General features: G+C 39.6%; 1 protein-coding gene, 1 non-coding gene and 1 pseudogene across 4 annotated transcripts; all 3 read right to left on the bottom strand.

Annotated features, from left to right (window-relative positions):
- Positions 1 to 1,343: 1,343 nt before the first annotated feature.
- On the bottom strand, positions 1,344 to 1,448 carry LOC144701556 (small nucleolar RNA R71). Its single transcript, XR_013581047.1, has one exon. It is a non-coding gene; the product is annotated as a small nucleolar RNA R71 (small nucleolar RNA).
- A 13,234-nt stretch (positions 1,449 to 14,682) lies between these two features.
- On the bottom strand, positions 14,683 to 24,444 carry MNS3 (alpha-mannosidase 3). Of its 3 annotated transcripts, none has more exons than XM_078572379.1 (9): positions 24,141 to 24,444; positions 22,187 to 23,142; positions 21,801 to 22,062; positions 21,513 to 21,710; positions 20,752 to 20,900; positions 18,346 to 19,484; positions 16,720 to 18,278; positions 15,672 to 15,767; positions 14,683 to 15,188 (listed from the first exon to the last, which is right to left on the bottom strand). In XM_078572379.1, the coding sequence occupies exons 1-6, from the start codon at positions 24,216 to 24,218 to the stop codon at positions 19,223 to 19,225; spliced, it is 1,905 nt and encodes a 634-aa protein (XP_078428505.1). In that variant the 5' UTR covers positions 24,219 to 24,444; the 3' UTR covers positions 14,683 to 15,188; positions 15,672 to 15,767; positions 16,720 to 18,278; positions 18,346 to 19,222. The 3 variants fall into 3 exon arrangements, with proteins under 3 accessions (XP_078428505.1, XP_078428506.1, XP_078428504.1); XM_078572380.1 differs by having other exon boundaries at positions 16,720 to 18,274; XM_078572378.1 differs by having other exon boundaries at positions 16,720 to 19,484.
- LOC144701395 (GTPase activating protein 1 pseudogene) lies at positions 14,898 to 16,821 on the bottom strand (annotated as a pseudogene).
- Positions 24,445 to 26,813: the final 2,369 nt, after the last annotated feature.

The raw sequence follows: 26,813 nt of genomic DNA, 5'->3' as shown, positions 1-26,813 counted from the left end.
CACATACCAATGCTAGGAAGTGGCGATTGGCACTACCATTACCATTCTTCCGTTTATTGCAGAATCTGGTAAAGTTGAGCTCTTCTCTGTTGGCATTCGTACTTTGATACTTTAAGTGTTATTCAAGTACTTTGTTTCTTTCCTTACATATTTTGCATTCACATATGTGACTGCTTGTGACACTTGCATTCACTTGGCATTCTAAGATATTGCTTGAAAATCCCATCCGTCTGAACTCTGCAAACTAGCTTGAAAAAGAAGTTGAAACAAGTGAAGGAAAATAAAGGAAAATTATTTGAACATAGGTAAATCACTCACCTATCTTTGCTTAAATTGAACTTTGCAAACTAGCTTGAACAAGAAGTTGAAGCAGGTGAAGGAAAATAAAGGAAAATTATTTGAACATAGGTAAATCACTTACTCCCCAAATTTTGTCCAAGTTAGATTATTGTCCTCACATTTTAGTGTAGAAACAAAACAAAATCCAATAAGTAAACTTTTTTATTTTCCACTTACTCTGAAATTTTATTCTTTTTACTTGCATATCACTAACCATTGTTGCAGACATAAACATTGAGGTATGTCCTTCAACATTATATTTCAATTCAAGTTTTATACATGCTGATCTTATGTGTTTGAAGTGTTGTGGTTGCAGTTGAAACGACAAGGGTTAACCTCCTTATCAAATTAGGAGCAACTTAGGTGTTTCTTCATTAGACTTGATATGTTACACTTCTATTGGAAGGTAACCTCATTAAGATCAAATATTATCTGACTATGGGGTGCAAGGAGATCCACTAGCCAGGGAGGTCGGCTGCTTATGAACGTGCAGAGACCATTACATAACTTACTAGCGGAACCATTTGTCTTATCTTCTGAAGAAGGGGAACTTTCATCCCACGACTCGAGCTCATCGACATCAGAGAGACTCATCATGGCTGCGAGCGGGCGAGGGAATGAGAGGATGAGGTTGAGGGATCACTCGACCCGTCTTCAGTATAGGCCCATCACCATAGTGCATGCATCGATGGATGAAGGGATAAACTATCGATTGATGAAGGGATAAACTTTAGGGTAGACTCTCATACAGTTAGCATATTACCTGTCTTTTTGAGGAAGACTACAAAAGACCCATCCCAATTAATAGAAGACCTTTCTTGGGTATGTGAGATGAACAACTATCAACATGTTCCCTCAGAGATAGTCAAGATAAGATTATTTCCACTCACCTTGAGAGGTAGAGCAAAAGAGTGTTTTAGGAATCTGTCCATGGAGTTGAACTCTTGGGAGGAAATAGAGCAAGAATTGTTAAAGAAATTCTATCCCATTATAAAGACAAAGCTGATCCAAAAGACTGTAAGAAAATTTCACCAGGAAGCAAGGGAATACTTTAAAGAAGCATGGGAACGTTTGAGGGGAGACACAATAACTTGATCTCATCATCGAGCGCCAGAGAATGAGATTGTGATAACCCTCTATGATTTTTTAAATAAACATGATCGAATGATGTTGGATGCATCGCGTGGAGGTGCATTTATCAGCAAGTATGATGACAAAGCCCTACAGCTGATAGAACTGTTAGCAAAAAACAGTGAACATCATGCCACATTCGCGTACCCTAACAGGGAAATTACCCTTAGAAGAGGAGGCATCTTAGATGCAAAGCATGTCCAAAAAGATATGATGATGGAAAAATTACATAAATTAGTTGAATCCAAAAAAGCATTTGTGGAAAGACTCATACCGCCAAGCAATTCACAAGGAACGGTAGGGCAAAGTAGTTGAGAGACACCACTCGCATTCATGGCCACTACCAACATAGAGCAGGCAGAATGTGATGCTCGAGTGGACAAGACATGATGGCGGTACAAGAATAAAATAATTACAATCAACACAATGGATGAAGACAACAACACAGGCCATCTTATAGTGGTGGGTCATACAACAACAATTACCAAGGTATAAAACATGATGGTCACCCTAGCACCAGCTATTCATCTGGACTGAGGAGGGGACCTGACCAATCTTATCATCAACCTCCTAGCACCTATCACCATACATCACCACTTACTCAAAATACCCCAGCACCTAGTGATCTTGCGACTCGAGATTTGTTGATAAAAATGATGGAGAAAATGACACTTCTAGTGGAGCCCCCAATACATCTAGACTTAAAGGGGAAAAAAAAGTGGAATTTGCAGACCACTCCCATCTCAACCAGCTGCAAACCCTAGGAACTTAGACGCGTCACTTAGCAAACACCAAGTGAACCACATTCACCTAGAAGATCAAGATGAGCAACACTTGAATGACATTACACAACTCAGAAATGGGAAGATATTGATCGATTCTTACAAAAGAGTGGTCTTAGAGGAGGAGGTAGAAACAGCAGAAAGAGGTGACGAGGGACAAAATTATGAAGTAGTTGATGAAGGCAATGATCCTCAACCACGAGCCCACACTCCACACAGTCCCTTCCCAACTGTCCTCAATAGGCCACCCGCGAGGAGCTCTAAATCAACACATCAATTATTTGACAGTATCAAACAAGCCACCATTACAATACCCCTTGTAGATGCCATTCATCGCATACTGGGATATGCAAAACTAGTAAGGGATTATGAACTCCTCAGCATAGTACTTTTACAAGATCACTACTTGACACAGGAGCCTCGGTGAACCTAATGCCTAAAGTAGTGTATGACCGACTCAACTTATGAGAGCTCCAACCACTTTTCATAGATTTATAGTTAGCAGATGGCTCGGTGAGACAACCACATGGAATCCTCGAAGATGTCACAATAAAGGTAGAACACTGTCAGTTTCTAGTCAGCTTCATAGTGGCTAACATGAATATGGCTCATGAATTAAGTCAAGCTCCAATCATTGTGGGGCATACTTTTCTACCAACTGCTAAAGCCACAACTGACTGGGAGAAAGGTGTAGTTGAACTAAAAGTGGGAAATGAAAAAGTAACATTGAACATTGCACGACTCATGAAGTATCCATCTAAATCTACAGAGCAGTTAAGTATAATTGAGATAGTGGATGAAGTAGAAGAGGAGTCATTCATGGAGGCATCAAGTAACATGGAGAATTTTTAGGATCAGCTTTCAGATCAATATATGGAATCTAAGATGGAACTCCAGCTATTACCATCTTCCCTGAAAAATGACGATGAAACCCGTGCTCTATGCAGAAATGATCAAATTAAGAAAACACTAAAATATGTACAATTATTAATTCATGAGACCTTGATTTTCTCCCAGTTTGGTTCTCCACTCTTGTGCAACAAGTGTTGTGCTTCAAGTAGTAGACCCAAACCAGAGGAACAAAAACCAGAGATCATATCTGCTCTTCTTACATCTGACCAAGAAGATAGACTACTAAACTTACTCAAAGAACAAACCCAAGCTTCAGGATCGTCACTCACTGACCTCAAACATTTGGACACTCATGTATGCATGCATCGAATCTACCTTGAGGAAGAAGCCTGGCCAGTAAGGGAACCTCAACGAAGATTAAGCCCAAAAGTTTGGGATGGTGTTGAAGAGGAAATCATAAAATGGGTACAAGCCTACATCATTTATCCTACTTCAGATATCCGGTGGGTAAGCCCTATCCATGTTGTGCCCAATAAAGTGGGAATTACAGTAGCAAAAAATGAGAAAGGGGAGGAGCTTCAGACTAGACTCCCCCACCAAATGGAGAGTTTGCATCGATTACCACAAGTTGAACTCTTCTACCAAAAAAGATCATTTTCCCTTACCATTTATAATCAAATTCTTGAACGTTTGGCAGGACAATCATATTACTACTTCCTAGATGGGTACTTGGGTTACAATCAGAATGCTATCTCCCCAAACGATCAAGAGAAAACCACCTTTACATGTCCATTTGGGATTTATGCATTCAAACAAATTCCATTCGGGTTATGAAATGCCCCGACAACCTTCCAAAGGTGCATGGCTGCAATCTTCTCCAACCTTTTCACTGAAAGCATGGAAGAGTTCATGGATGATTTTTCGATATTTGGCATGAGTTTTGAATAATGCTTGTCCAGATTAGCCAAAGTTTTCAGTGTTTGTAAAGAAGACAAAATTGGTCCTTAGCTGAGAGAAATCATACTTCATGGTTCAAGAGGGGATGGTATTAGGCCATGTTGTCTCATCAAGAGTGCTTGAGGTAGACAAAGCAAAAACTGAAATGATTCAAAATCTACCCCTACCAAGAAGCATCAAAGATGTTCGATCCATTTTGAGACATGCGGGATTTTTTTATCGACGATTTTTGAAAATTTTCTCAAAAATGTCGAAACCGTTGACGTCCTCACTAGCAAAGGATACATATTGCCTTGGAGACAAAGGTAGAGACAGCATTTCAAGAATTAAAAGCAGCTCTAATTGAGGCACTTATACTCCAAGCTCCAAATTGAGACAAACCATTTGAGATCATGACTAACGCATCCAATTTCACATTAGGAGCAGTTCTGGCTCAAAAACTGGACAACAAGCCAGTGGCTATCTACTGAGAGAGAGAGAGAGAGAAAATGGGAGGTAAATATATCTATAGAGGGAGAAATAAAGAGAAACAGAGAAAGATATATCTATAGAGAGCGAGAGAAGGATGAGCAAAGATGTATTTCTATAGAGAGAGAAAGAGAAGCAAAGATAAGTATATCTATAAAGAGAAGCGGAAATAAATATATCGATAAAGAGAACGGGAATAAATATAGCTATAAAGAGTGAGAGAGATATATATTTATCTGTAGAGAGATATTTATGGAGAGATATCTATAGAGATGTATATCTATAGAGAGAGAAAGAAATAGAAGCGAAGATATATACATACGGAGAGATAGAAAAGCAAAGATATGTACCTAGAGAGACAAATAGAAGCAAAGATAGATATCAAGGCGTCGCAAAGATAGATATCAAGGGGAGAGAATGATGTCGCCCAAAAGCCCATCTTTTGAAGCCCATTAGCAAGCTGGGGCCCAAGAAGGAGATTCTTCTAGAACTGACAGGATCTGCAGAAACATACCTAGAGCCCCTCAAAATCCTCTGACAGGATTTTCTCTGACAAGATCTTCTGAGAGGATCATCTCTGACAAGATTTTCTCTGACAAGATCTTCTGACAGGATTATCTCTGCCAGATTCTTCTGCTGCCAGGATCTCTGCTCTAATTTGTCAGATCTGCATATCTTCTGTTTTGTCACATCAGGATCTTCTTGAGCCACACAAATATCTCCTGACAGCTTCTACACGCCCCGGAATCTGCAGGATATCTCTGCTCAGGCCTGACAGGCTGCTTATCCTCTGATTTAGCTTGTCAGATTTGTTTTGCTCAATGTTTTGACTTGTCTTGTCATGGGTACAGACATTATGGACGACCCTAAACTTCTTGTGGCCTATATAAGGCCCCCATGTAACCCTGACCGAGCATCATTGAAATCTATTGTCTTGTTGAAATTGTTGTTTCTCCCCTTTGAGTGTTCTCTTTGTTAGAGAGTGCTTGTGTGCTTGTGGATTCAAGTACAACCCCTTTTGGACTCAAGGGTTGGAGAAGCTAGTTCTGTGGATTCAGGACTTAGCTACTTCAAGTAGAGCAAGGTTTGTGGATTCAAGTCGTGTTCCTACATCGTTCGTGTACTAAGGCTGCGCCAAGGAAGGAGCTAATTGCAGCGGATGATCAAGGCGTCGCCACCGAAGGGGTAGCAGCTCGAAATGTTCCTCTCAAGGAGAACGCCGGGCTCGCTCATGCACATCGCGGAGCTGAACAGCGCCGCCGGCTGCCCGGTGTAAATAAGACGATAACCGCCGTGGCAAACAACGCGATGGCAGCCGCCGCAGGCGCTGATCTTCTGCGTCTTTCCCTTGCAGGCCCGCTTGCTGTACGCAATGAACGTGGTCATCTCCGTCGGCTCCGCCATCAGTGCAACCAGCACCGCCAACGCCAACAGCGCCGCCACGGCGTAGCCAAGGGTGATTTGTCTTCCGTGGGTCGTCGCTGAGGCCATGCTCCAATTCTATCTGTGTCGTGGGAGAGCCCAACGACCCGCTTCTGCTCTTATAATGCTTGCGCATAGGGAGATCCCCCGCCTCCGGGTTTGTATCTTCACTTGGGAAGACAACAGTACATGGTTTACACATGGTTTTCAGATACAGAGAGAGAGAGAGAGAAATTTGATTTTGACCGTGAGAAAACCCGTTTCCTACTGGGTTCATTCTTCATGGTTTGCGTGCTTTCCTTACCGCGGAATACATACTAAAATATGTATATAGATGGAGAGAGAGAGAGAGAGAGAGAGAGAGAGTGAGACCCGCTTTTACTAGAGCTTCAAAACCCGTTTTTTAGAATCTGTCTCCCAGTTTTACATAGGGAGGCAGTATATACTCTCTCTCTCTCTCTCTCTCTCTCTCTCTCTCTCTCTCTCTCTCTCTCTCTCTCTCTCTCTCTCTCTCTCTCTCTCTCTCTCTCTCTCTCTCTCTCTCTCTCTCTCTCTATCTCTCTCTCTCTCTCTCTCTCTCTCTCTCTCTCTCTCTCTCTCTCTCTCTCTTTATGTATGTATATATTAAATATTTAAAGAGAAAGAGTGACGCGTGAAGACATTACAGGACAGAAAGCTAAAGCGTAAAGCCACTGGTATGTGAATCTGGGGAGAGAGCAAAAGAAAGAGAAAGAGAGAATGAAGACCACTGTAGATGGTAAAAACAAGGACACGGTATCGTATCCAAGTTTATCTCTCCATCCCTATACCCATGTTTTTGTATAGACCAAATTGGGATACAGATTATGAAGAGGAAGACAAGGGATTAAGAATCTTTGAATTCTTCGGGGTGATGATATGCTTACGAACATGATAACCCAACTAGAAAATGACTAATTTGTTTGTCCCTAAGTAAAGAACTTCCATGAAAATATTAAACCACATCTAATATCGGGAAAGAGGAAGGGCGAGGTTGCTTTGCTGCTGTTTGTTGAATAAGTTTTCATGGTATGATTGTGATTGTTTTAACACAGTCTGACTTTGAGTTTCAGATTAATTGAAAATGATTAGGAGAAGCTTAATGCTGAGGGAAAGATGTTTAGAGAACATGCGGACAAAAAATTGGCGAGAAAAGGAGACAAAATATAAGCCTGAATAATAAGATTTTTGAAACCATAATGAAAACACAGTGAGAGAACAATTACATGTAACTGGGCCCGATCCGTGAGGGAAGAAATATTCTGTAAATAGTTAGTTACACGTACAGAACGGTTTTCCACTTGAATGAGTATTGTTGTTCAATAAAATTGTAAGTTTTTTAGTACACAAATATATTCTGCTGTGTACCTCGATAAGAGGGCATCAATCAAAATTCATTTCTAGAAATCATGGAGCAGTATAGCTAGTTAATGAGCACCTATGCCTTTGGAGGACACAAAACAAGCTGCTCTACCAGGCTATATTATAATGATGTTTGAGTAACACATATCAAGTACTGACAGGTTAACTTCCACTATCTGCCATCCATATTACCTTATTGTAGCCAGCATTTTAAGAAGAATATTTAATTATCACTAAAATATCACAAAATACTTTGAATAATTCATGGTTAATATTTAATTATAATTTGTGTGTTCAAAGTTCAACGATAAACGTAGTTCCTTATAGCTTCGTAAGCCTCATCTTTGTATTCAAGTATGGAAAATCTAGTAGGATTTCCACACATTTCTTGATGTACAAAAGGAAGAATTCTGATCAAAATTTGGTTGAAATACTAGTTTTCAGGACAGATTACATTTTAAAAAAAGGTTAATCTAAACTACATGCCATTGATGATAAATGGATAGTGATTTTTCTTAAACCCATCAAAAATTTGATAAGGCTTGATAGTATCAACCAATTGGAACTATGAACTGATGTGCTAGGGGTTCACTGAGTTAAAAGGGGTCTACCGCTGTGATTTAATTGCAGTCCTTAACTCCTTAGCTCAAGAGATTTAGCAGCCAAGGACAGATATGTCATATGTGCCCCTGGCTATCGTTCTCCTCGTGCTGGAGGAAGGTTTTCAACTGAGGGTGATGGGAACCCCAAGGCCAATCTACATCATTTATGGCCATTGTAGGTCCTTCCCAAGCCTTGATGGGACACCATGTTTCCAATTTTTACATCTTCTGACCAAGACACTCTAGGGTGATGGGAGACATGTCCTTGGATTTTCTTTGCCATCTAGGGGTGGTGACAGCTTCCTAGAGGCTTGTGGACCTCATGACAACACTGCTGGAGCTCAATCTTGCTTTGGAATCATACTGACACAGAGGAAGGTAGGCAGAGACGCATACCTACATTATGGGATGGTGATCAGCACCCCCATTATCTGCCCGCCTGAATCAGGGTGATTCGGGTAAGTTGTTGGTCTCCATCTGGCAGAGTTAAACCATTTTATCATACTCAAATTCAAGGATTGGGCTAAAATGAACTACCAATTCTGAGTTCTTCAATATTTAATAGTTTGGTCTATCTAAGGTATTTTGACAAACAGGTAACTACTTTTGATACAAAAAAAATTATTCTTAAGTATTCTAATTTCCTCTTGAATTTATATTATAAAACATACCAAAAATAAATATTTATAATATAAATCATAAAATTGCATTATCTTATTATACTATAGTCCCTAACCATATAATACAATATATAATTATTCTAATTACTTATATTACTCCTTCTAAAATAAATATATAGATATATTCACTTCCTATCTCTAGTTTAATATTTATATTCCTTTTCTACTTCGTTAACCTACGCATAATTAAATAATATATCCCCCCTATTTAACATAATTCTTATCTCCCTTTTTGTTGTTTTCCCTGTATTCTATCTCACTAGACTAAAATTTCTTATTCACTATCAAACTATATCTTAATATTCTTCACTGTTATGTCTCTCTATCTTTCTAAGAGATAACCCACTACTAATTAAAATAAATAATTCCATCAAGTATATCTTTTACTATTTATAGTATCCTTACTATCAGGTGTTCATCCCATCTTTTCCTTACATCTTAATTAAAATTTGAAGGATAATTCTGCGGCTGCATATCTTAATATCATTCTTAATTATAATACCATAAATTCCTTTCAACACTCTACTTCCTCACTATTTCTCATATCTACACTCTACTTCAACACTCTACTTTTAGGGGTAAAGTAAATAATATCTTATATTATAAATATTAAGATATTTCTCATATGATACACAAGTATTACCCCTAAAAGTAATATAAATAATATCTTATATTATATCTCCTTTTTCTCTAGTCTCCCTAACACCATCGCCTATTACTTACTGGTACATGTTATATTCTATCTTTTTTAGTAAGTTATTCCCACTTACCAATTACTCATTTTCCACCCTTTCAATATCTTTATTATTATTACTAATCATCTCTTACATTATTTTATGATATACCTAATTACTCTAATCACTTGCTTTAGCATCTTATTTTCTCAAACCTATCTCATGTATTAGATTCACCTTTAAAAACCAATTGTAATGGAGATAACCTTACTCCTAATGTACATATGTTTGAGCAAATTTACATAATTAATTTTTTTTAATTAAGGCAACTTAAATGTAGAAGGGCACTAAAATACATGAGCAGTTTTCTTCAATCACCCTCCGATATAGTGCAATAAAAATGAGTAAACGAAGATGGTGGATCATGTATAGAGATCAGAAAGATGAAGATGGAGATTCAACATGGAAAGGATCATGTAGATATATATAGATTCTGGATGTTCCAACACCTCAACATGACTTGCTTGAGAAACCAGCAAAAAATCTTCAAATCTATTCAAAGCCGATTCTATCGTCTAGTTTTTATTTGTTTTAAAGGTCTGTAACTATTTCATTTTGTCTTGTATTCTGTTAGTCATATGTTTATCCTACCAAAAAGGAGCCAAGACCCAAAAACAACAGGATTCAAAACAGTTCTACTGAAGATGTTGAAACATGTCAATGAAGGGGATTGTGTGGTCAATATGCAATATTACGTTTCAATCGAAGAGGATATATACTCTAAGAATGTACCAATCTTAACTACAAATACCAACTAGGGTTTGATATCATAGCATGTCTGAATACATTCTAGGATTGTCACACCAACCAGTTATTATATGTAAACATTAACTAATGACAAAAAATTTCCATGAAAGAGTCAAATAACTCATTATACATTTTGAAACATCTAGTGACACTTGGCCCAACACGTGTTGGCGAGTCAAACTATTTCTTGGTTTAAACTAATATTAGATTTATTAATTTATTAATTGTATGTAGTCAATTAGAGATTGGGTAGACAAATAAATATTTGTTGGGCTGATGGGCTTAGAGGGGCACATGCAAAACCTTTCCTCTAATCTTAGAGGATATAAGTAAGGTATAAGGGTTTTAATAGAAAACACCATTGAGTTTAATAGGGTCCAATGCCCTTCCTTAGACACCTCCTTTTGTCCCCCTTCTTCTTGATCATTCTCCACTCCAGTTGTGTCTTAAAGAAGACATGATGTGTTTGATGGAAATCTGATGGAGGACCATCCAGTCGATTGCGCCCCGACTCGTCGCCAGCCATGTCGCGGAGCCTGAGCCGACGTGAAGAATCTACAGTTCCACTATCAGGTTTGAGAAGCTGCGTCGTCGTCTCGCTTCGTGTGATGTGTCTTATGTAACGTTCATTTTCGTCATCTTTGGATTGTCAGGAGGCCCCTCCTACGTGAGTACCGGCCTCCTGCGTGCGTTTTATTTTAAGTTGTGATTAGTGCCAGCTTTAGGGGGAGGAAATCCCTGTTGGACTTCTTCTCCCCCTAAAGAACCCTTTTAAGGGGAAGCCCCATAGGCTTTCCTCTTAAAAAGAGGCACCCACAACTACCACTCCCTCTCCATAAGAAGGGGGAGGGGTAGACGTGGGAAGGAGTCTTGGTCATTGGAAAATTTCAGATCTCGGTCTTATTGATAGTTATTTTTTCTGCCTTTGTAAAGTTGTTGATTGTGTTCGAGAAGAAGATATTGTAGAAGAAGAGAGTCATTCGGCGCCATCGTTATTTCTTGAAGAAGAACTTGTCGCACGAAGAAGAATTTCATCTCGTTGTTTTATCCTTTCAACACTCCCTCCTCCCCGTAGAGAAGGGTGATCTTCGCTCGATATCAGTTGACTTTGTAGAGTGTCTCATCGGATCTCGTCCCTGCCAAAGATCTTCAACCTCTCAGATTGTTCTTCCCGTAGAGAATCGTTGCTCGTGAACAAGGTCACCTGTGAAGAACTCTATTGACCGGTGAATCGACCGTGCAACTACATCGTGCATATCATCGGTTCTTTATCGGCTTTGAGGGGAAAGTTGATCCTACCTGGTCTAGTTTCTTTTTGGACAACCTTGGCGGCCGTGCAATCTTCCTCGACGGTTTTCACTGATTCAGTCCCAGCAACAACAAAGCTTCTCGATCCTTCATCATCATCCTTCTAGGCCTCTGAATTGATTCCTACCAGATTGTTTCTTCGGAGCATGTTCGTCGAGCCCACAAAATTACGATTTTGATCGTCAACTGAGAAGGAATGGGAATCTGAAGCATATCTTTTCTCTTTGGTGTTTATGTTGTCATTTTGTACTCTGCTTGCATTTAGAGTACTGTCAATCGTCGCCAAATCGCACCAATATTCATCTGTTGAAGACTCGACCCATCGTTGTTGTGTTTTTCCCTGAAAGAAGAAAACCGAATTGAGCGTCTGTTCCCCAAGAAAACCCCGTAAGTTTGAAGATTGAGAATCTGTTCAGAAGCATTATCACTGTCGATGAGTTTACCGTCGACTCAACAGTATCTCGACACCTTTTGGATCGTCATCTTCTTCCTCGATTAGGAGTGTACAACGGGCGAAAGGTCCACGATCCACGGTCGCTACAAGATCTGCCAAATACACGATTTACTGCCGCCGTTTTGCAGTTCTTCCTTGCTCCATGACTTGAAGTGATTCCAGTGCATCACTACCAGTGCCCATTATTCTACATTATCGTGGAATTCGTGTTCATCAGAATGGGTGTTTGGGTATTTCGGACGTACATATTTGGTCTGATCCTTGGCTGCCTTTAGACCAGGTTCGTCTGCTTCACTCTCTTCCTATTTACTGGCAGTTTAAATTATTTTTTTCCAGTGCTGATTTCCAACTGCTCCGCTGCCACAAAAGAATTTAAAACGTAAATATAAGATTAGCCACCCTCTCGTGATAGTGATTTTCTTTGTCGGTATTGGATCAAGTCGTTCACTTTGGATAGTGTGGACACTCTTGGACGGAGAACATCCCTCATTACGTAGTCCCTTAGATTTGATCACATGGATCATTGGGAGCTTGACCGCGTTAAAACCTATCTGTGTTGTCCAATTGAATTGTGACTTGGGTCATCCGTGACTAACGTACTTCTCATATTATTTTCTCAAATCATAATTATATTATATTATTCCACGTCATTAAGATCACAAGTAGAAGTTATCCTTGGGGCGTGTTACATCAAAATCTATGTGGCCAGCAAGCCAATCACATATTACATGTCTCGTTTAATGTTCATCAATATAACATATTCATTATAGTGCAAGTTTGACGTTTATGATGAAGTCCATGAATACATAATCTGACTTAATGAATTATGACGTGATCATAATACGGAGATCACTAGTATTTAAGTATGTGTTCTAAACATTCATATTCGAAGGATACGCGGGAAAGACATCAAAGTATCCGGATAGAATAGTAATATGGAGTCTCACTCATATGATGAGTATGGTTGGTCCCATAGCCATTAGTGTGGAGACACTAAGGATAGATAGTGGGTGCTCTTTAGTGGAAAGAGTTCATTGAATTGATCTGTACAAATCCCTGAATTGTATTGCTCCGACCTGTCAATCAAGTTGATTCATGTCACAGTTGTGTAAGTGGTCCTTAGACTTAAGACACCAAAGACGTCTTATGGACATACAGTTGTACTTTGACTATGACCTATGTGTCACTAATCATGGGATTCTAAATAGTCTTAATTTGGGTGCATCAAGAAGTTCATGAATACGATTGAGTGGTCAATATGGGATCGTCCACCCTCGTTATAAGATGTGGCAGCTCAAGGAATACGATGTAATCAAGTCCTTGGAGAAGGTAATAAAATATCATAGAAGAGTTCTTCAACGATTTCTGAATGCATCAGTACTAACTCGAATGACCAATTAGAGTTTTGACACTTGACCAAACCCTAAGCCGTTCTAGAAGCGTTAAGTGGATGAGGGAATACATGTTAACTGATGACGAACAAGTGCCATGAGTAAGCTGATACACACTTATTTATTTCTTCTAGAGCACGAGGTGTAGCTTGGCACCCCATGAGATGGAGACTCAAATGAGTTTAATCAATCTGACATTAATTAATCTATATGATGTTATAGTTAATTAAGTTGGACGGCCAATAAAGATTATTGGGCCGATCGAGTCGTTAAGTAGATTGATACATGGGCATAGAGGGGCACATGCAAATAATTTTTTGGGGCTATCGTCGGAAGATATACTTAAGTTTTAGTGGGCTTTTATGAAAACTACCCACTTAGTATAAATAGGGGAAGGCCCTAAACAAAATTCACCCATGCAAGAATTGTTTAAGGACCTTCCCCTTCTTCTCCTTCTTCCCTTAACTCTTTTCCATTCCCGATGCAATCGGGATGGCGTAACGACGACAATGGAGGTTGAATGGGGCTTGTCAACAAAGAGGAGATCCGATGTGCCGAGGACTGCATGGATACATCTAGAGGCTGCACAAATGAGCAGCTCAACTCATTTCTCTCCCAAATCAAATAAATCACAGATGTGATCCGTGCACAAAAGATTCATTTCAATGATTTTAATGATATTATTTGATTTCGTTATGAGTCTTCCATTGCATAGAATCCTCGTCTTCATCCAGGTCTAGGCTTCTAGAGCCCAACAATGTTGAGATTGTGTGAATCCATCTAGACAGTGGCAATATACGATGCTCAAGATGATTTATTTGACAACCCAAGTGTTAGTATATGTGAAAACATATCAAATATGTATAAATGATGACTACCAATCACTTCTTAACAAAATATGGTGTTATAGGTGTCAAAATGTTGAGATCACCCATTCAAGAAACCAACTTCGTAGCTAACATGGCTTTAATGATTGCATAAATTATTTATCACCATGACTCATTAGTGAAAACTCACTCCTTTGCATGAGTTGTACAGACAAATTTAGCCAAAAAAGGTGTTCATTTTTATTCCCTTCATAGACATGTATCTTTGCTTTCCTCAAGTATTCTTCATATCATGATTTTGGCACGAAAGAGAAGATAATTAATCAATGTTACTCATCATCACATGCACCTGTCTTTTACCACCAAAGACAACAAGAGCATGCTAAATAGTGTTTTTATTACACAATGAAAGAGAATGAGATATTCACCAGATATATTGGGGTCCTTAATTTTTGAATTTTGAATCATCCATCCTTTAATGACTCAATAAGACCTACCCTACTTTATAATTCTTGTAACGGACTTTTGAACAACTTTATAAGCTGGTATTTAAACCAGCACTTAACATGATTGCCTTGAGGATTCTTTGGATAACATCAGCCAAACTCTGCCATGGAAGATCAGGTTAATAAACTTATCTTACAAAATGATAACATACACCAATATGCGTTGTCCTCTTGTGATCTTCAGCATCCTTATTTTATATGCCACAATGGAAGCAGTCACATTCTGACAAGAAGACAATATTAAACAAACACACATACCTCTCATCCATAGAGTTTGACAGCCTTTGGAATTAGCTCTGCCTCTGTGGTAGATAACCTTAAGGAAAGGTGGTAGGGAGGTCAACCCACTGCAGCCTGATCTGCACCTCTCCGGACTTGACGTCCCTTAGTCGTAGGATTGCATCCTGGATGAGCTCCCCGCCTTCGGCAACATAGATTCGGCTCTCCTCTGCCAGGCAATTACTCCGGTCTGGCTGTATCTTCCTCTCCACAGACACTGCCGCAGCGCCCGCAAACAGCAACCGTGCCGCCTCCATGAATGGGCTTACTTCCAGTTCAGCTCTGCCCATCTCATCGTCCCTGTTGAATCTGTCCTTATCATACACTTCCTGCTCAGATCACTTCAATGTTAAAAGAACCCCAAAATTGCATGTTATTGAGCTTAAGATAAATAATTTGAGTTTTTGTTCCTTCTGACTGTATTGGTACACAAATATGTAATGGAGTGGTTTCAATTAGACTTAGTATCTATCCATGATATATCTTTTGACTGAATCTATCCACCAAGATTACTTTTTTTTTCTAAGTATATCAGTGTTTAATCTCAGAGAGTCGACGAAATGAAATATTTTTTGCTGAATATACATTTTTGTCAAGTAAGAACACCAAATTCAATATTTTTGCTGAGTAGCAAGTAAGAGCACTGAATTCAAAAAATTCTTCTGCTGGAGAAATTTTGCTAAACTCTCGTCTATAATTCTGAGGTTCACGGGTTCTATCCATGATATTTTTTGCTCGAAATAACTAGTTTGGCATCTAGGTTTTCTGAAAAAAACAAGGTAACAAAAATAAAGAGCAGCTCATTAACGTACGATTTTAATTGGATGAGCTGATTGAGCCACGACCAAGGTCAAGTCCTCGTGCCACTCAGGATTGACCGTATCATTTGCCACGTTCGTCTTCAATTTCTGCAATAACAGAAATTATTTATAAACGAACGAAGTTATCTTTCTTTTTATAAAATAAATGTATAACGTATTCCAAAAAATAAAAACCAATGACTGCCACAGACGTAAATGCTCACAAGATATTTCCAACTTGATAGGAAAAGACACAACAAATCATACACATATTTTTTCTCCAAGGATTTATATCATGACAGTCATCAAATGCCAATCAAGTTCGAGAAGTTCTTCAGATGAACTAAACCTCTGAAGGTATTTTATGATAAACGATTTTTATATTTTGGTTCCAAAGTTCAAATTTTGATCTGCGCAAGGTAAGATACGTGGGAAGAAGTTAAAAGTGGCATGCAATAAGAAGAATAGCAGACAGCGTAAGCAATAATTGAGAAAAGCGTAAAATAAAGATCAGAATGCCCCGCATGACCACTTCAACTAAATAAATAATGGGCAACATGATCAATAAAAGAATCTGAGAAAAGAAGACAAAAAAAAATTGAGAAGGGAGGAAAGTAGAAAACAGATTGCCGAGCAAGACCTCATAAACTAAATTAATAACGGGGAGCATGATCATTGAAAGAATCTCGGAAAAGAAGAGAAAAAAATTGATGGAAAGTAGAAATCAGATTGCCCAGCAAGAACATTAAAAAGAAACAAATAAAGGGTGTCACGATCAAGGAAAGAATCTCGAAAAACACAAGAAAAACAATTGAAGAGGAGGAACGCAGAAACCAGAATGGCCGGCATGAGCATTTAAAATAAACAAGTAAAGGGTGTTATGATCATGAAGAGAATCGCAGAAAAGATGAGAAAAACAATTGAGAGAATAAAGGAACGCAGAAATCAGAATGCCCAGCATGACCACTAAAATCAACATATAATGGGTGGTATAATCGTCGAAAGAATCGCGGAAAAGATATTAGAAAAACAATTCAGGAGAAGAAAACAAAAAAAAGACCTGATTTCCCATCTTGATCACTACATACGGATCGCTTGCGCTGATGTCCTTTACCACGAGGTTCTTGCCCTTGACAACCCGCAGCTTGAGCACGCCTGACATCTCCTCCATTCTCTCTCTACCTCAATCTCACTCTCACTCTCTCTCTCTCAATCAGTAGATCTCTCACTACGATATATACGTGTATGATAATACTAGACTGGCGGATATTCCTCTAAGGATTGAAAAGAATATATTTTTTGTGCTTTACGATTTTTCTAAATACTTGGCTGTGAAGAGCACTAGTTTATAATTGTTTAATAAAATATTGTTTCTAAAATACTGTTATCTTCATCTGATAACGTTCATCTGTTTAGATTTTTTAAAATACTAGGTTCAGAAACCCGCTAATTTTCTTTTATTAAAAATACTGTTTTTACGGGTACCCGTTATTTGGTTCTGTTAGTAGGCTTCTTGGACAGATGATGGACAGTCATCCGTCATCCGTCATCTGCCATCTGTCCAGAATAATGGATGGACTCATTTCATCCCAGATGAAGGGTGACTCGTGAATGAAATGACAAGCAGACAATGGAGGATGATGTAAGTGACAACTCTGGTCTACATGGATGATGGGGACGATGACTGCCATCGTTGGAGACGACGACCACGACTGTTGTCGATCTGGATGATGGGGACGATGACTGCCATCGACGGAGATGACGACCATGACTGTTGTCGATCTGGATGATGGGGACGATGATTGCCATCGACGGAAATGACAACCATGACTGTTGTCAATCTGGATGATGGGGACTATGATTGTCATCAACGGAGACGAGGACCACGACTGTTGTTGATCTGAATGATGGGGATGAAGACTGCCATCGACAGAGATGACGACCATGACTGTTGTTGATCTGGATGATGGGGACGATGACTACCATCAATGGGGATAACAACCATGACTGTTGTCGATCGGGATAATGGGGGACGATGATTGCCATCGACGGAGACGAGGACCACGACTGTTGTTGATCTGAATGTTGGGGACGATGACTGCCATTGATGGAGACGACGACCACGACTGTGGTTGACCTGGATGATGGGGACGATGACTGCCATCGACGGAGACGACGACCACGACTGTTGTGGATCTGGATGATGGGAACGATGACTGCCATTGACGGAGACGTTGACCATGACTGTTGTCGATCTCAATGATGGGGACGATGACTGCCATCGATGGAGACAACAGCCACGACTTTTGTCGATCTGGATGATGGGGACAATGACTGCCATCAACGGGGATAACAACCACGACTGTTGTCGATGTGGATGATGAGGATGATGACTGCCATCGACGGAGACGAGAACCATGACGGTTGTTGTCAACCTGGGTGATGGGGAGGATGACTGCCATCGACGGAGACGACGACCATGACTGTTATCCATCTGGATGATGGGGACGATGACAGCCGTCAACTGGGACAATGACCACGACGACTCTTGTTGACCTGGATGATGGGAATGACAACTGCCACTAACAGGGGCGACGACGACGAGCCGTTCAGTCCTGTCTTGTCAGTCCAACAAGGTCATCCGTCAGTCGTCCAACAAGCCTATTTGTTAGAGTTAAATCCTTACCAGTCTGTTATTTGTTAACGATGATCCATTATCAAATATCCGACAACGATAACGAATTACAGATGGTCCAGTATGAGCATCTGTTATTGGTATCAGAAAAGTATGGTCAGTAATGAATTGTTGAAACCCTATAACTTTATCAACAATGAAAAATATGGATATTAATGATTTAAGAAGTTCAGATTTGCATGAAGAGTTTTAATTTTTTTTCCAAAAATCACAAAACTGTCGTCATATATTTTACTTATGACCCATTAGAAATACAAAGAAATGTCCTCGCCAGTTTACTAAAATGATAAATATAGGCCTAGATGAATCCTTAACGCTGTCCCCCTGGAAGAAACGCAGGCCTACCCACTCATTTATAGAGAGAGAAAAAGAGATGCATAGAGAGGAAGAGACTTAGAGATACAAAGAAATAGAGACAGGGGAGAGAGAGAGAGAGAGAGAAAGATAGAGATACAGGGAGAGAAATAGATTTGGAGAGAGAAAAACTTATATATAGAGGTGAAGATACAGAGGGAGCAAGAGAAAGAAGAGAAGTGAGAGAAAGAGAGAAGAGATGAGAGAGAGAAAGAAAGAGATGACAAGAGAGAGAAATCGAGAGATAAAGATACAGAGAGAGAAAAAGACAGAAGAGAGTTGAGAGAAAGAGACATAAGATAGGAGAGAGAAAGGCAGAAAAAGATACAGAGAGAAAGAAAGGAGAGGAGAGGGAGAAAGAGAGATAAATAGAGAAAGAAAGAGAGATAGAGATACAGAGAAATAGATATAGAGTAAGAGAAATATTAAGAGAATGAAGAGGGGAGAAAGAGAGACAGATAAAGAGGAAGAGAAAGAGATACAGAGAGGGAGAGAGAGAGCTAAGAAGGTCAACCTATAATGAAGAGCTAGAATGGCGGTGGACGGGCAAGGGGTGGGCCTCTGTGTTGAAGACGAACTTGTCTAGAGGAAGGACCTTCCTGTCCCCAAACAGAAGGTACAAGTACTTGAGAGTCTCCCCCAGGAAGAAAGTCTCCATCTTGTCCCTCCGAGGTGGCGGCACCGACGTCACATCTTCCAATGACGAGTAGCCACCAGAGTCAACCCTCGTGTGCTTTTCAAATGCCTGGAATATCTGCCAGCCCCACTCCCTGTACCTGCCATTCAAGAAATTTTCATCATTTGAGATGATTGGAGGCGAGAGAAGAGGCAGCGCAACAGGAGGCCCCCCCTGGGAGAAAGGGAATAAACTCTAGAAAATCAGTAGAATCATTCATTTTTCACTTCACTCTATCTGCCTTTAATAGACGGATAGAGATCGGATTTTACATAAAGCCCCCAAATAATGTAGAATGTGACATTTTATCCCTGTAATCTGATGAAAATTCATGGCAACTCCAAAATCATCTGGACCACCGATAAAAATCTAAATGAGATTCATAGCTAGTGCTCATCAAAACATTTGATCATTCTAAAGTTAGTGTCTCACCCTTCAATCTGAGCAGGTAGAATTGAGCTTTTGAGTTCTCTGTATGGGCTCTCAATTTTGAGGCCCAGTTTGTGAGGGGTGCCGATTAGGGCTTGTTCAGGGTTTAAAGTTTGGGGTTTAGGGTTCTCAAATCAATGATATGATCAATGTCAGTGGTGAAAACAAGCGCATGCTGAAGGAGATTCAAAGATGAAGCTAATGGTTATTGACATCGTGTCCTAAAATGCAGGTCTCGGGCTTTGGGTGTTCAACCAAAGAGGGTATAGAGTTACAGAGTAAGGGATTAGGGTTCTCACTAAATGCTTCGTAATCGCTTATGATCAAATAGAGACAGAGTGGTCATTATAGCAAAACTTAAAGTAGACAATTGGTTGAATCTAGAGAAGCACACGTGCTGGCCATCTATGTTCATCATATGGGATCTCAGATCAAAATTTAAATCAAAGTGGATGGTCAACAAGAGAGGGAATGACCAAATTAGTCAACGACAACGGAAGAACTTAAATACATAGGCAGATTGGGCATTGACCTTCAAAGTTTCTATATGGGTTCTTGATTAGAAACTCAATCAACATTTGTTCAGAAAAAGAGACTCAATCAATGTGAGTGGTCAGCTGAGAGGTCATTGGGTTTAGGTTTATCAGACTAGACTAAATGTCAACATATATGGACAATCTAGCCAAAGTTAACAGAGGAAGTCAACTAAATAATTGAGAGTTTAGACATTGACCTTTGAGTTGATCACTGTTTTCAGGTGATCTTTTTTTTTGAAAAGTATTTTCAGGGGATCATCCTTTTTTTGTTCAAAAAGAAAAGAAACCCTATCAATGCAGGTGGCCAATCAGAGAGGTTAAGGGTTTAGGGTTCTCATACTAGGCGAAAAAATAAACTTATGTGGTCAACGAGAAAGCGACCGAAGGGTCAACATTTCTTACTTGGGGTCCTCTGTAATGCGGTCCAGCACGAAGAGGGACTCCACTGTCTCCGGCCGCAAAAGATTATGGTGGTCAGCGGGCTTGATGATGATGTCTTTAATGTACTCTGAGCTCTGGTTCAACCCACCATACTGTTCCTCAGTGTGGTCCTGATCCGGTCCACAAGATGAACAGATCAGTAAATGAAGATAAAAAATTGATAAAGACGATCAGCTCAGCTGAGTTCTGAGAGAGAAAGAGAGAGAAAGAGAGAGACTGCAAAGAGATAAAATGTGTGAGTAGGATTTGAAACAGGGAAAGACCAATCAACATTTGGAATAGCAGAAAATAGAACCTTGGCTTCTTCAAGACGTGTGTGAGATTGAGAAACCAAACTGTCAAAAAACCTTGAAGAGAAACAAGATGGAATCCTCGAGAGAGGGAAAATATATAGAACAAAAGAGAGATAAACAAGGTGATGCTGGAGAGAGTACTTCGCTTGAATCAAGATGTTTGCCACTGAGTATACAAAGGTCGGCCTTGAGAGATCTTAGATGGAATCCTAGTGAAAGAGACCAAAAAACAGGGAGTTTCAGGAGGAAAATCCTAGCTTGCATAAAGACGTTTTGAGAGAGTAAACCACAAGGGCCAAAAAAATCGGGAGACTAAGGAATATTAGAGAGAGATGCAAACATGCTGGCTTAGATGGACTCCCCCATAGAGAAAGAACACACAGCTAGAGAATCTAGAAATAATCAAAGCAGATTTGCTGACTCTCTGACCTCAATGTTGAAGTAGACAATCTCAGGAGCAAGCCCAGTGGCGGTGACTGCATAAATCTCAAAGCATGTCTTTGCCAGATCCTCTGCCAGTTCCAAATTCTTCACATCCTCCGGCGTCATCATCTTCCCCTCCATCGCTCTCCTCTTCGTCAACCCCTTAGTTGAGCCAAGTGCAAGTGTCCCAGGGAGAAAGCAGACCTAAAAATCACAAAAATATTGTCATAGAGCTATATTTAAATTAACAATTCAGAATATTAGAGTTCCATAATAGTGTTTAATGGCGCATACCAGATGATCCATTTTTGGGCTGAACTGACCGGACTGCCCATAAGGCAACTCCCCCACAAAAGCCAGCCCTTTGGGGACAGATTTCCGGAGAAGCAGATTCCTGACTCCTTTCATCGCCTCCTCGTACATATCCCGTAAGTACTTGAGTTGACCGTTGCTGTCGCCTCCTTGATGGAGCCAGACTTTAATGAGGTACTCATAGTAGCTGTCTCCCCTCGAACCAAGTCGAATGTTATCACCACTAAACTCGCCCGAGTAAGGACTGTGATCATAAAAAAAACAACAGTCTTAGGCAGAATCAAAATATCATAATCAGGATGAAAGTGTCTCCGAAAAGTAGCTTCCAAAATTTGAATTGAGATTTTTTAAGAAAAAGGTTGGCTTACTTGATGAGAATGGGCACTAAGCCTTCCACTTTTGGGAGTGTTTTTATATGCTCTAAGACTTTCATGGCTGCCAACCCATATTTTGGGTCCCCAGAAATCTGACTTAGGTAGTTGAACTCAAGCTGCAAGGTAGCTACTTCAGCGGTACTGCTCAAACCATCAGGGGCTGCATGGGCTGAATGATCATGAAGAACCACATCGCTAAAGGGAATAGCACTTGGACTTGAAGTAAAGGCCGACAAGAGACGGTCTGCCAGATTCTTAGCCATTTTCAAGTAGACTTTGGCCTTCGGCCCGTTGCCATGTGTCAAAAGACCAGCATCAGCTGAGAGAGCCTTATCACCCCCTTGTAAGTGGAAAGCACTCAGTAGGCCTCCTAAAACTCGTATCGTGGTCTCAAATAAGTTGACCTGTCCTTTTTCACTAATTCTCTTTTCTAAGTGTTTCTCCATCCAGGATCCGGCTTCGGACACGATGTCTCCGATGCCCATTATCATGGCTGTGTCCAAGGAATCTACTACAGTGGCACCTAAGCCTCCTAAACCATCCACACCTCTTCTACTTAACGGCATAAGTTCATCATAACCCATCGCGTAGTTCTTGTATCCTATCCATGCATGAATGAAAGACTTCTTCACTGCCTCTTGTCTGGCAGCCCAAATACCTGAAGATTCTGATTTGTGCGGAATGTTTTGTGGAGGAAGTTGCGGAGGAAGTCGAGGAGGCTTCCGCAAAAACTTAGGTATAATCCTGCCGCTTCCTGGGCTTTTCCGAGTTTTCAGAGATTCAAAGGTGACATTGGCTAAGGCTTCAGTTGAAAAAGGGTGGGAAGCAGGACTGTGAGCTAATAGTAAATACAAGATGCCGCCAATCATTAGAAGGAATAAGAACTTTCCAGTTGTGCATTTTGCATAACTGCTCCTAGTAGTTCTGGTTGCCAAAGCTTGACTTATTCCCTGGCGAATAAAAATAAATAATTCGATAAATTCATAAGTTTCCCCAAAAGAAGACCCACGATCAAGGAATGTCTAAGCTTTTCTCATAGAAAGAAAAATATAGAAACAAAAAACTGGCGCATCAGGCCAAAAATTATGAAAAGGGATGGAACTCGGGGAGACTGTCGGTTTAGCCACTGTGCACGATATTTCTGGTAAAATAATTCAAGCTTTCTTACTGGATCTTTCTGGAATTTCAATAATAAGCCACGCAAACAAGAACACTTAGCTATTTTCTTTGGTTATTTGCTACAGTTTTCTCAATCCATCCGACAGATAAAAGTACAATTTGAATACTTACAGAAAATAGATGCTTCGGAAAATAACAGAAAATCGGTATAAAGGTCAGATTTGAAACCTAGCTAAGAATTCATTTTGAGGAAAAAAAATCATAAAAATAGTTTTGCAATTCATCAGTCGGGGCGAGTGTCTGCCCTAAATTCCTTAAAGATCCAGTAACAAACGAAAGAAAACAAAATGTTGGGAACTCTCAAATTGATGGATTCAAAGAAAAATTTCAAAACTTTGTTGGATCTACAATTTGCTAAGTTGCAATTAAGCATCCCTTGGACTGCCCTCAACTGCGAATTACGAGATACCCATCAAGCAAAACAAATTTTTAAGCTAGACATACACGGGCCTGTCAGATTCAGCTCGAAGAACACATATTTCATCTTAATTCCATCTTTCAGCGCACAATCAACAAACTAAGAACCCATCAGCGAGAAAGCCAACTTTTTTCATCACTCGTCAACAACCAAGACGCCCAAATGGAAAGGCTAATAGAAAAACAATCTAGATCCGAAGCACCATGCTAATGGGTGAACTATGTGAAAACATAATTCGAATTAGAAGGATCACGAGAGAGTAAGAACTGAAAAGGCACAGGATGAACCAAAGACCCAGATCAGATCTGAAGCAAGCGTAACGAATCAAGCAGAAGGAAGAAGACGAAGAACCTGAAAGTAGCCTCGAGGCCGGAATTTGTCATTGTCGTAGTGCACATCCTTGGTCGTGTAAGGCAGCTCCTTTGACATGATTTAGAAAAACCCAGATGAAGAAAACCTCAAGATCAGTAATTTCCTTCTCAGAACTCCTTCCTGTTCTTGGAGAAGAAAGTCACCCTCTGTAGATAGAGAAAGTTGACGCGGGTATATGACTGAAGCCTGAAGGTATGAGAGAGATAGAGAGAGTCAGAGAGAGTTAGAGAGATTGAGAGAGAGAGATAGAGAGAGAGAGAGATAGAGAGATAGAGAGAGTTAGAGAGAGATAGATAGATAGATAGATAGAGAGAGAGAGAGAGATAGAGAGAGTTAGAGAGAGATAGAGAGAGATAGAGAGATAGAGAGAGATAGAGAGAGATAGAGAGATAGAGAGAGTTAGAGAGAGATAGAGAGATAGAGATATAGAAAGAGAGAGAGATAGAGAGAGAGAGAGAGAGAGAAAAGGGTAGAGACGTAGGCTTAGTCAAAGAACAACGGGGAGCTATTTTCAAGAGAACCCACTTGAAACCCTTCTCTTTTTGTGAAGGAATGAAGGAGAATTTGAAAGGATGGACAAATTCCAAATGAAATGTATTTCATAAGGTAAAGAATTTGACTGTTTATTCATTTTTTTCATCCTGAATTTTTTGTGAGCCACGATAAAATGGGTAAGAATCTGAATGTGGTTTTGTCTTAGAGTGCATGAAATTGTATTTCTTTATATTTGTTGTAATGGCAGCCATGAAGTATTTAGTACTTTGATTTAGGATACTTGGAGGGAACTTATGTCCAGTATATTATGCTTCAAATGTATAGTCTTCACAGTTCTATTTTTCAGAGTTCCATGACATGATGCAACCCTTTGAAACATGTAAAATCATTATATTTCATGGCTTGTGAACATACCTTGTAGTGTCATTAAGGTCAACTCTTGAGAGGGCTGATTTGGAATGGGAGACAAAATAGCAGGATATTTGGTCTTATTGTTTTCCATTGATGATGATTGCCGAAGGTGGGTATTGCATATTATATGAGACAGATCCTAGATGTCTAGGAATGGTAGAACTATGCCTTTCACATAAGATAATTATCCATGAAAAAATGAGTGGCAAAAGAGCATTACGAGACAAGGATACAATAATTACTACATCCAACACACTTTGAACTCTTGAAGCATCTGTTGAACTATGTACCAGGTTGCCGCTGATGAACATAGAAGAAGACTAGCCTACAAACAAGAGAGTCAATAGACAATGTTAATGTGTAAGTGTGACAAAAATAATGAAATTAGTTGCAATGACATTTTAAGACAAGTCTACTCTCTCTCCATATTAGGGGTGGTGATTGAATCTTTTCAACAGCAAGACAAATAACATCTTAGATCATAAAGGAACACTTGTACTGAATTAACATGAACATAAAATTTTAGGTTCTATGGCCTTAATCTCGATGAAGAAAATGGATTCCTATCATGGAAGACTTGAGCATAATCAAAACAGCACGGACAAAATGATTGAACAAATCACCTGGCCACAGATTGTATCTGTGATTTATTAGATCCTCTGTGAATTGTGTTGAGCTTCTCAAGTGTGCAGCCTCTAGATGTATCCACACAAACCCAAGCACGTAAAATATCCTCCTTCATAATGATGATTTTTGTTCATGCTATGTCGTCGTTACGCTGTCCCGATCACGTCGAGAATGGAGAGGAGCTATGGGGAGAAGGGAGAAGAAGAGAAAGAGACCAGAAAAATTTTCGCCTCAATAATTTTTTTTAGGGCCTTCTATTTATATAAAGTAGAAGTTTTTGATAAAACCCCCTAAAGTAGAAGTTTATATTTTGATGTCCAAAAGACAATTTGTGTTTGGCCCTCTACTACCCATATATCATAAGGACTCTAGTGGCATAATAACCCTTATTAGCCTTCACAATTAATTTTTTATATCTTTGAACAAATTAATTAATGACAGATCAATTTAACTCAATTGATAAGTCAACTCTCTAGCCCATGGGTCCCAAGCTATAACTCGTGCTCTAGAAAATACAAAGGAGTGTGTGCCAACTCACTCATGGAACCTATCTATCATCGGTTTCAATGTCTGTATAGTCCCTCATGTGCTTCATGCTCCTAGAATGACTTAGGTTATGGTCAACTGTCAAACCGTAATTGGTCATCCAAGTTGGCATTGATGCATTCAAAAAACATCAAAGAACTCTTCTCTACTATTCTATTGCCTTACCCAAGGACTTTATTGCTTCATCTTCATTTAGTAGTCTCCTCTTATACTAAGCATAGACGACCCCATCTTGACCACTCAATCATCTTTGTGAAATTCTTGTTTCACCCAAACTAAGACTGTTTATAATTCCATGATTAAGAACTCATGCAATTAAAGTCAAAGTAAAATTGTCTATTCGCAAGACGTCTTTGGAATCAACTTGATTAGTATTTTGGTATAATACCATTTATGGATTTGAACGGATCAATTCAGTGAATTTCTTCCAATAAAAAGCACCCACTTCTATAATTTTGTCTCCATATTAATGGTTATAATACTAGCCATACCCATCATATGAGTGAGACTATATAGTGTAGTTCTATCCCAATACTTTGATGTCTTTCTCAAGTATCCTTAAAATAGGAAACT

The sequence above is a fragment of the Wolffia australiana genome, chromosome 3 (assembly GCF_029677425.1).
Source record: "Wolffia australiana isolate 7733 chromosome 3, ASM2967742v1".
NCBI classification, from domain to species: Eukaryota; Viridiplantae; Streptophyta; class Magnoliopsida; order Alismatales; family Araceae; genus Wolffia; species Wolffia australiana.
This window is presented reverse-complemented; position numbering and strand designations above follow the sequence as displayed.

Coding starts and splice junctions, on each gene's coding strand:
- MNS3 (XM_078572378.1), bottom strand. CDS start 24,218: ATGTCAAAGGAGCTGCCTTACACGACCAAGGATGTGCACTACGACAAT. Junction 22,063..22,186: donor TTAGTGCCCATTCTCATCAA/GTAAGCCAACCT, acceptor TTATGATCACAG/TCCTTACTCGGGCGAGTTTA. Junction 20,901..21,512: donor TTGTCTACTTCAACATTGAG/GTCAGAGAGTCA, acceptor GGACCGGATCAG/GACCACACTGAGGAACAGTA.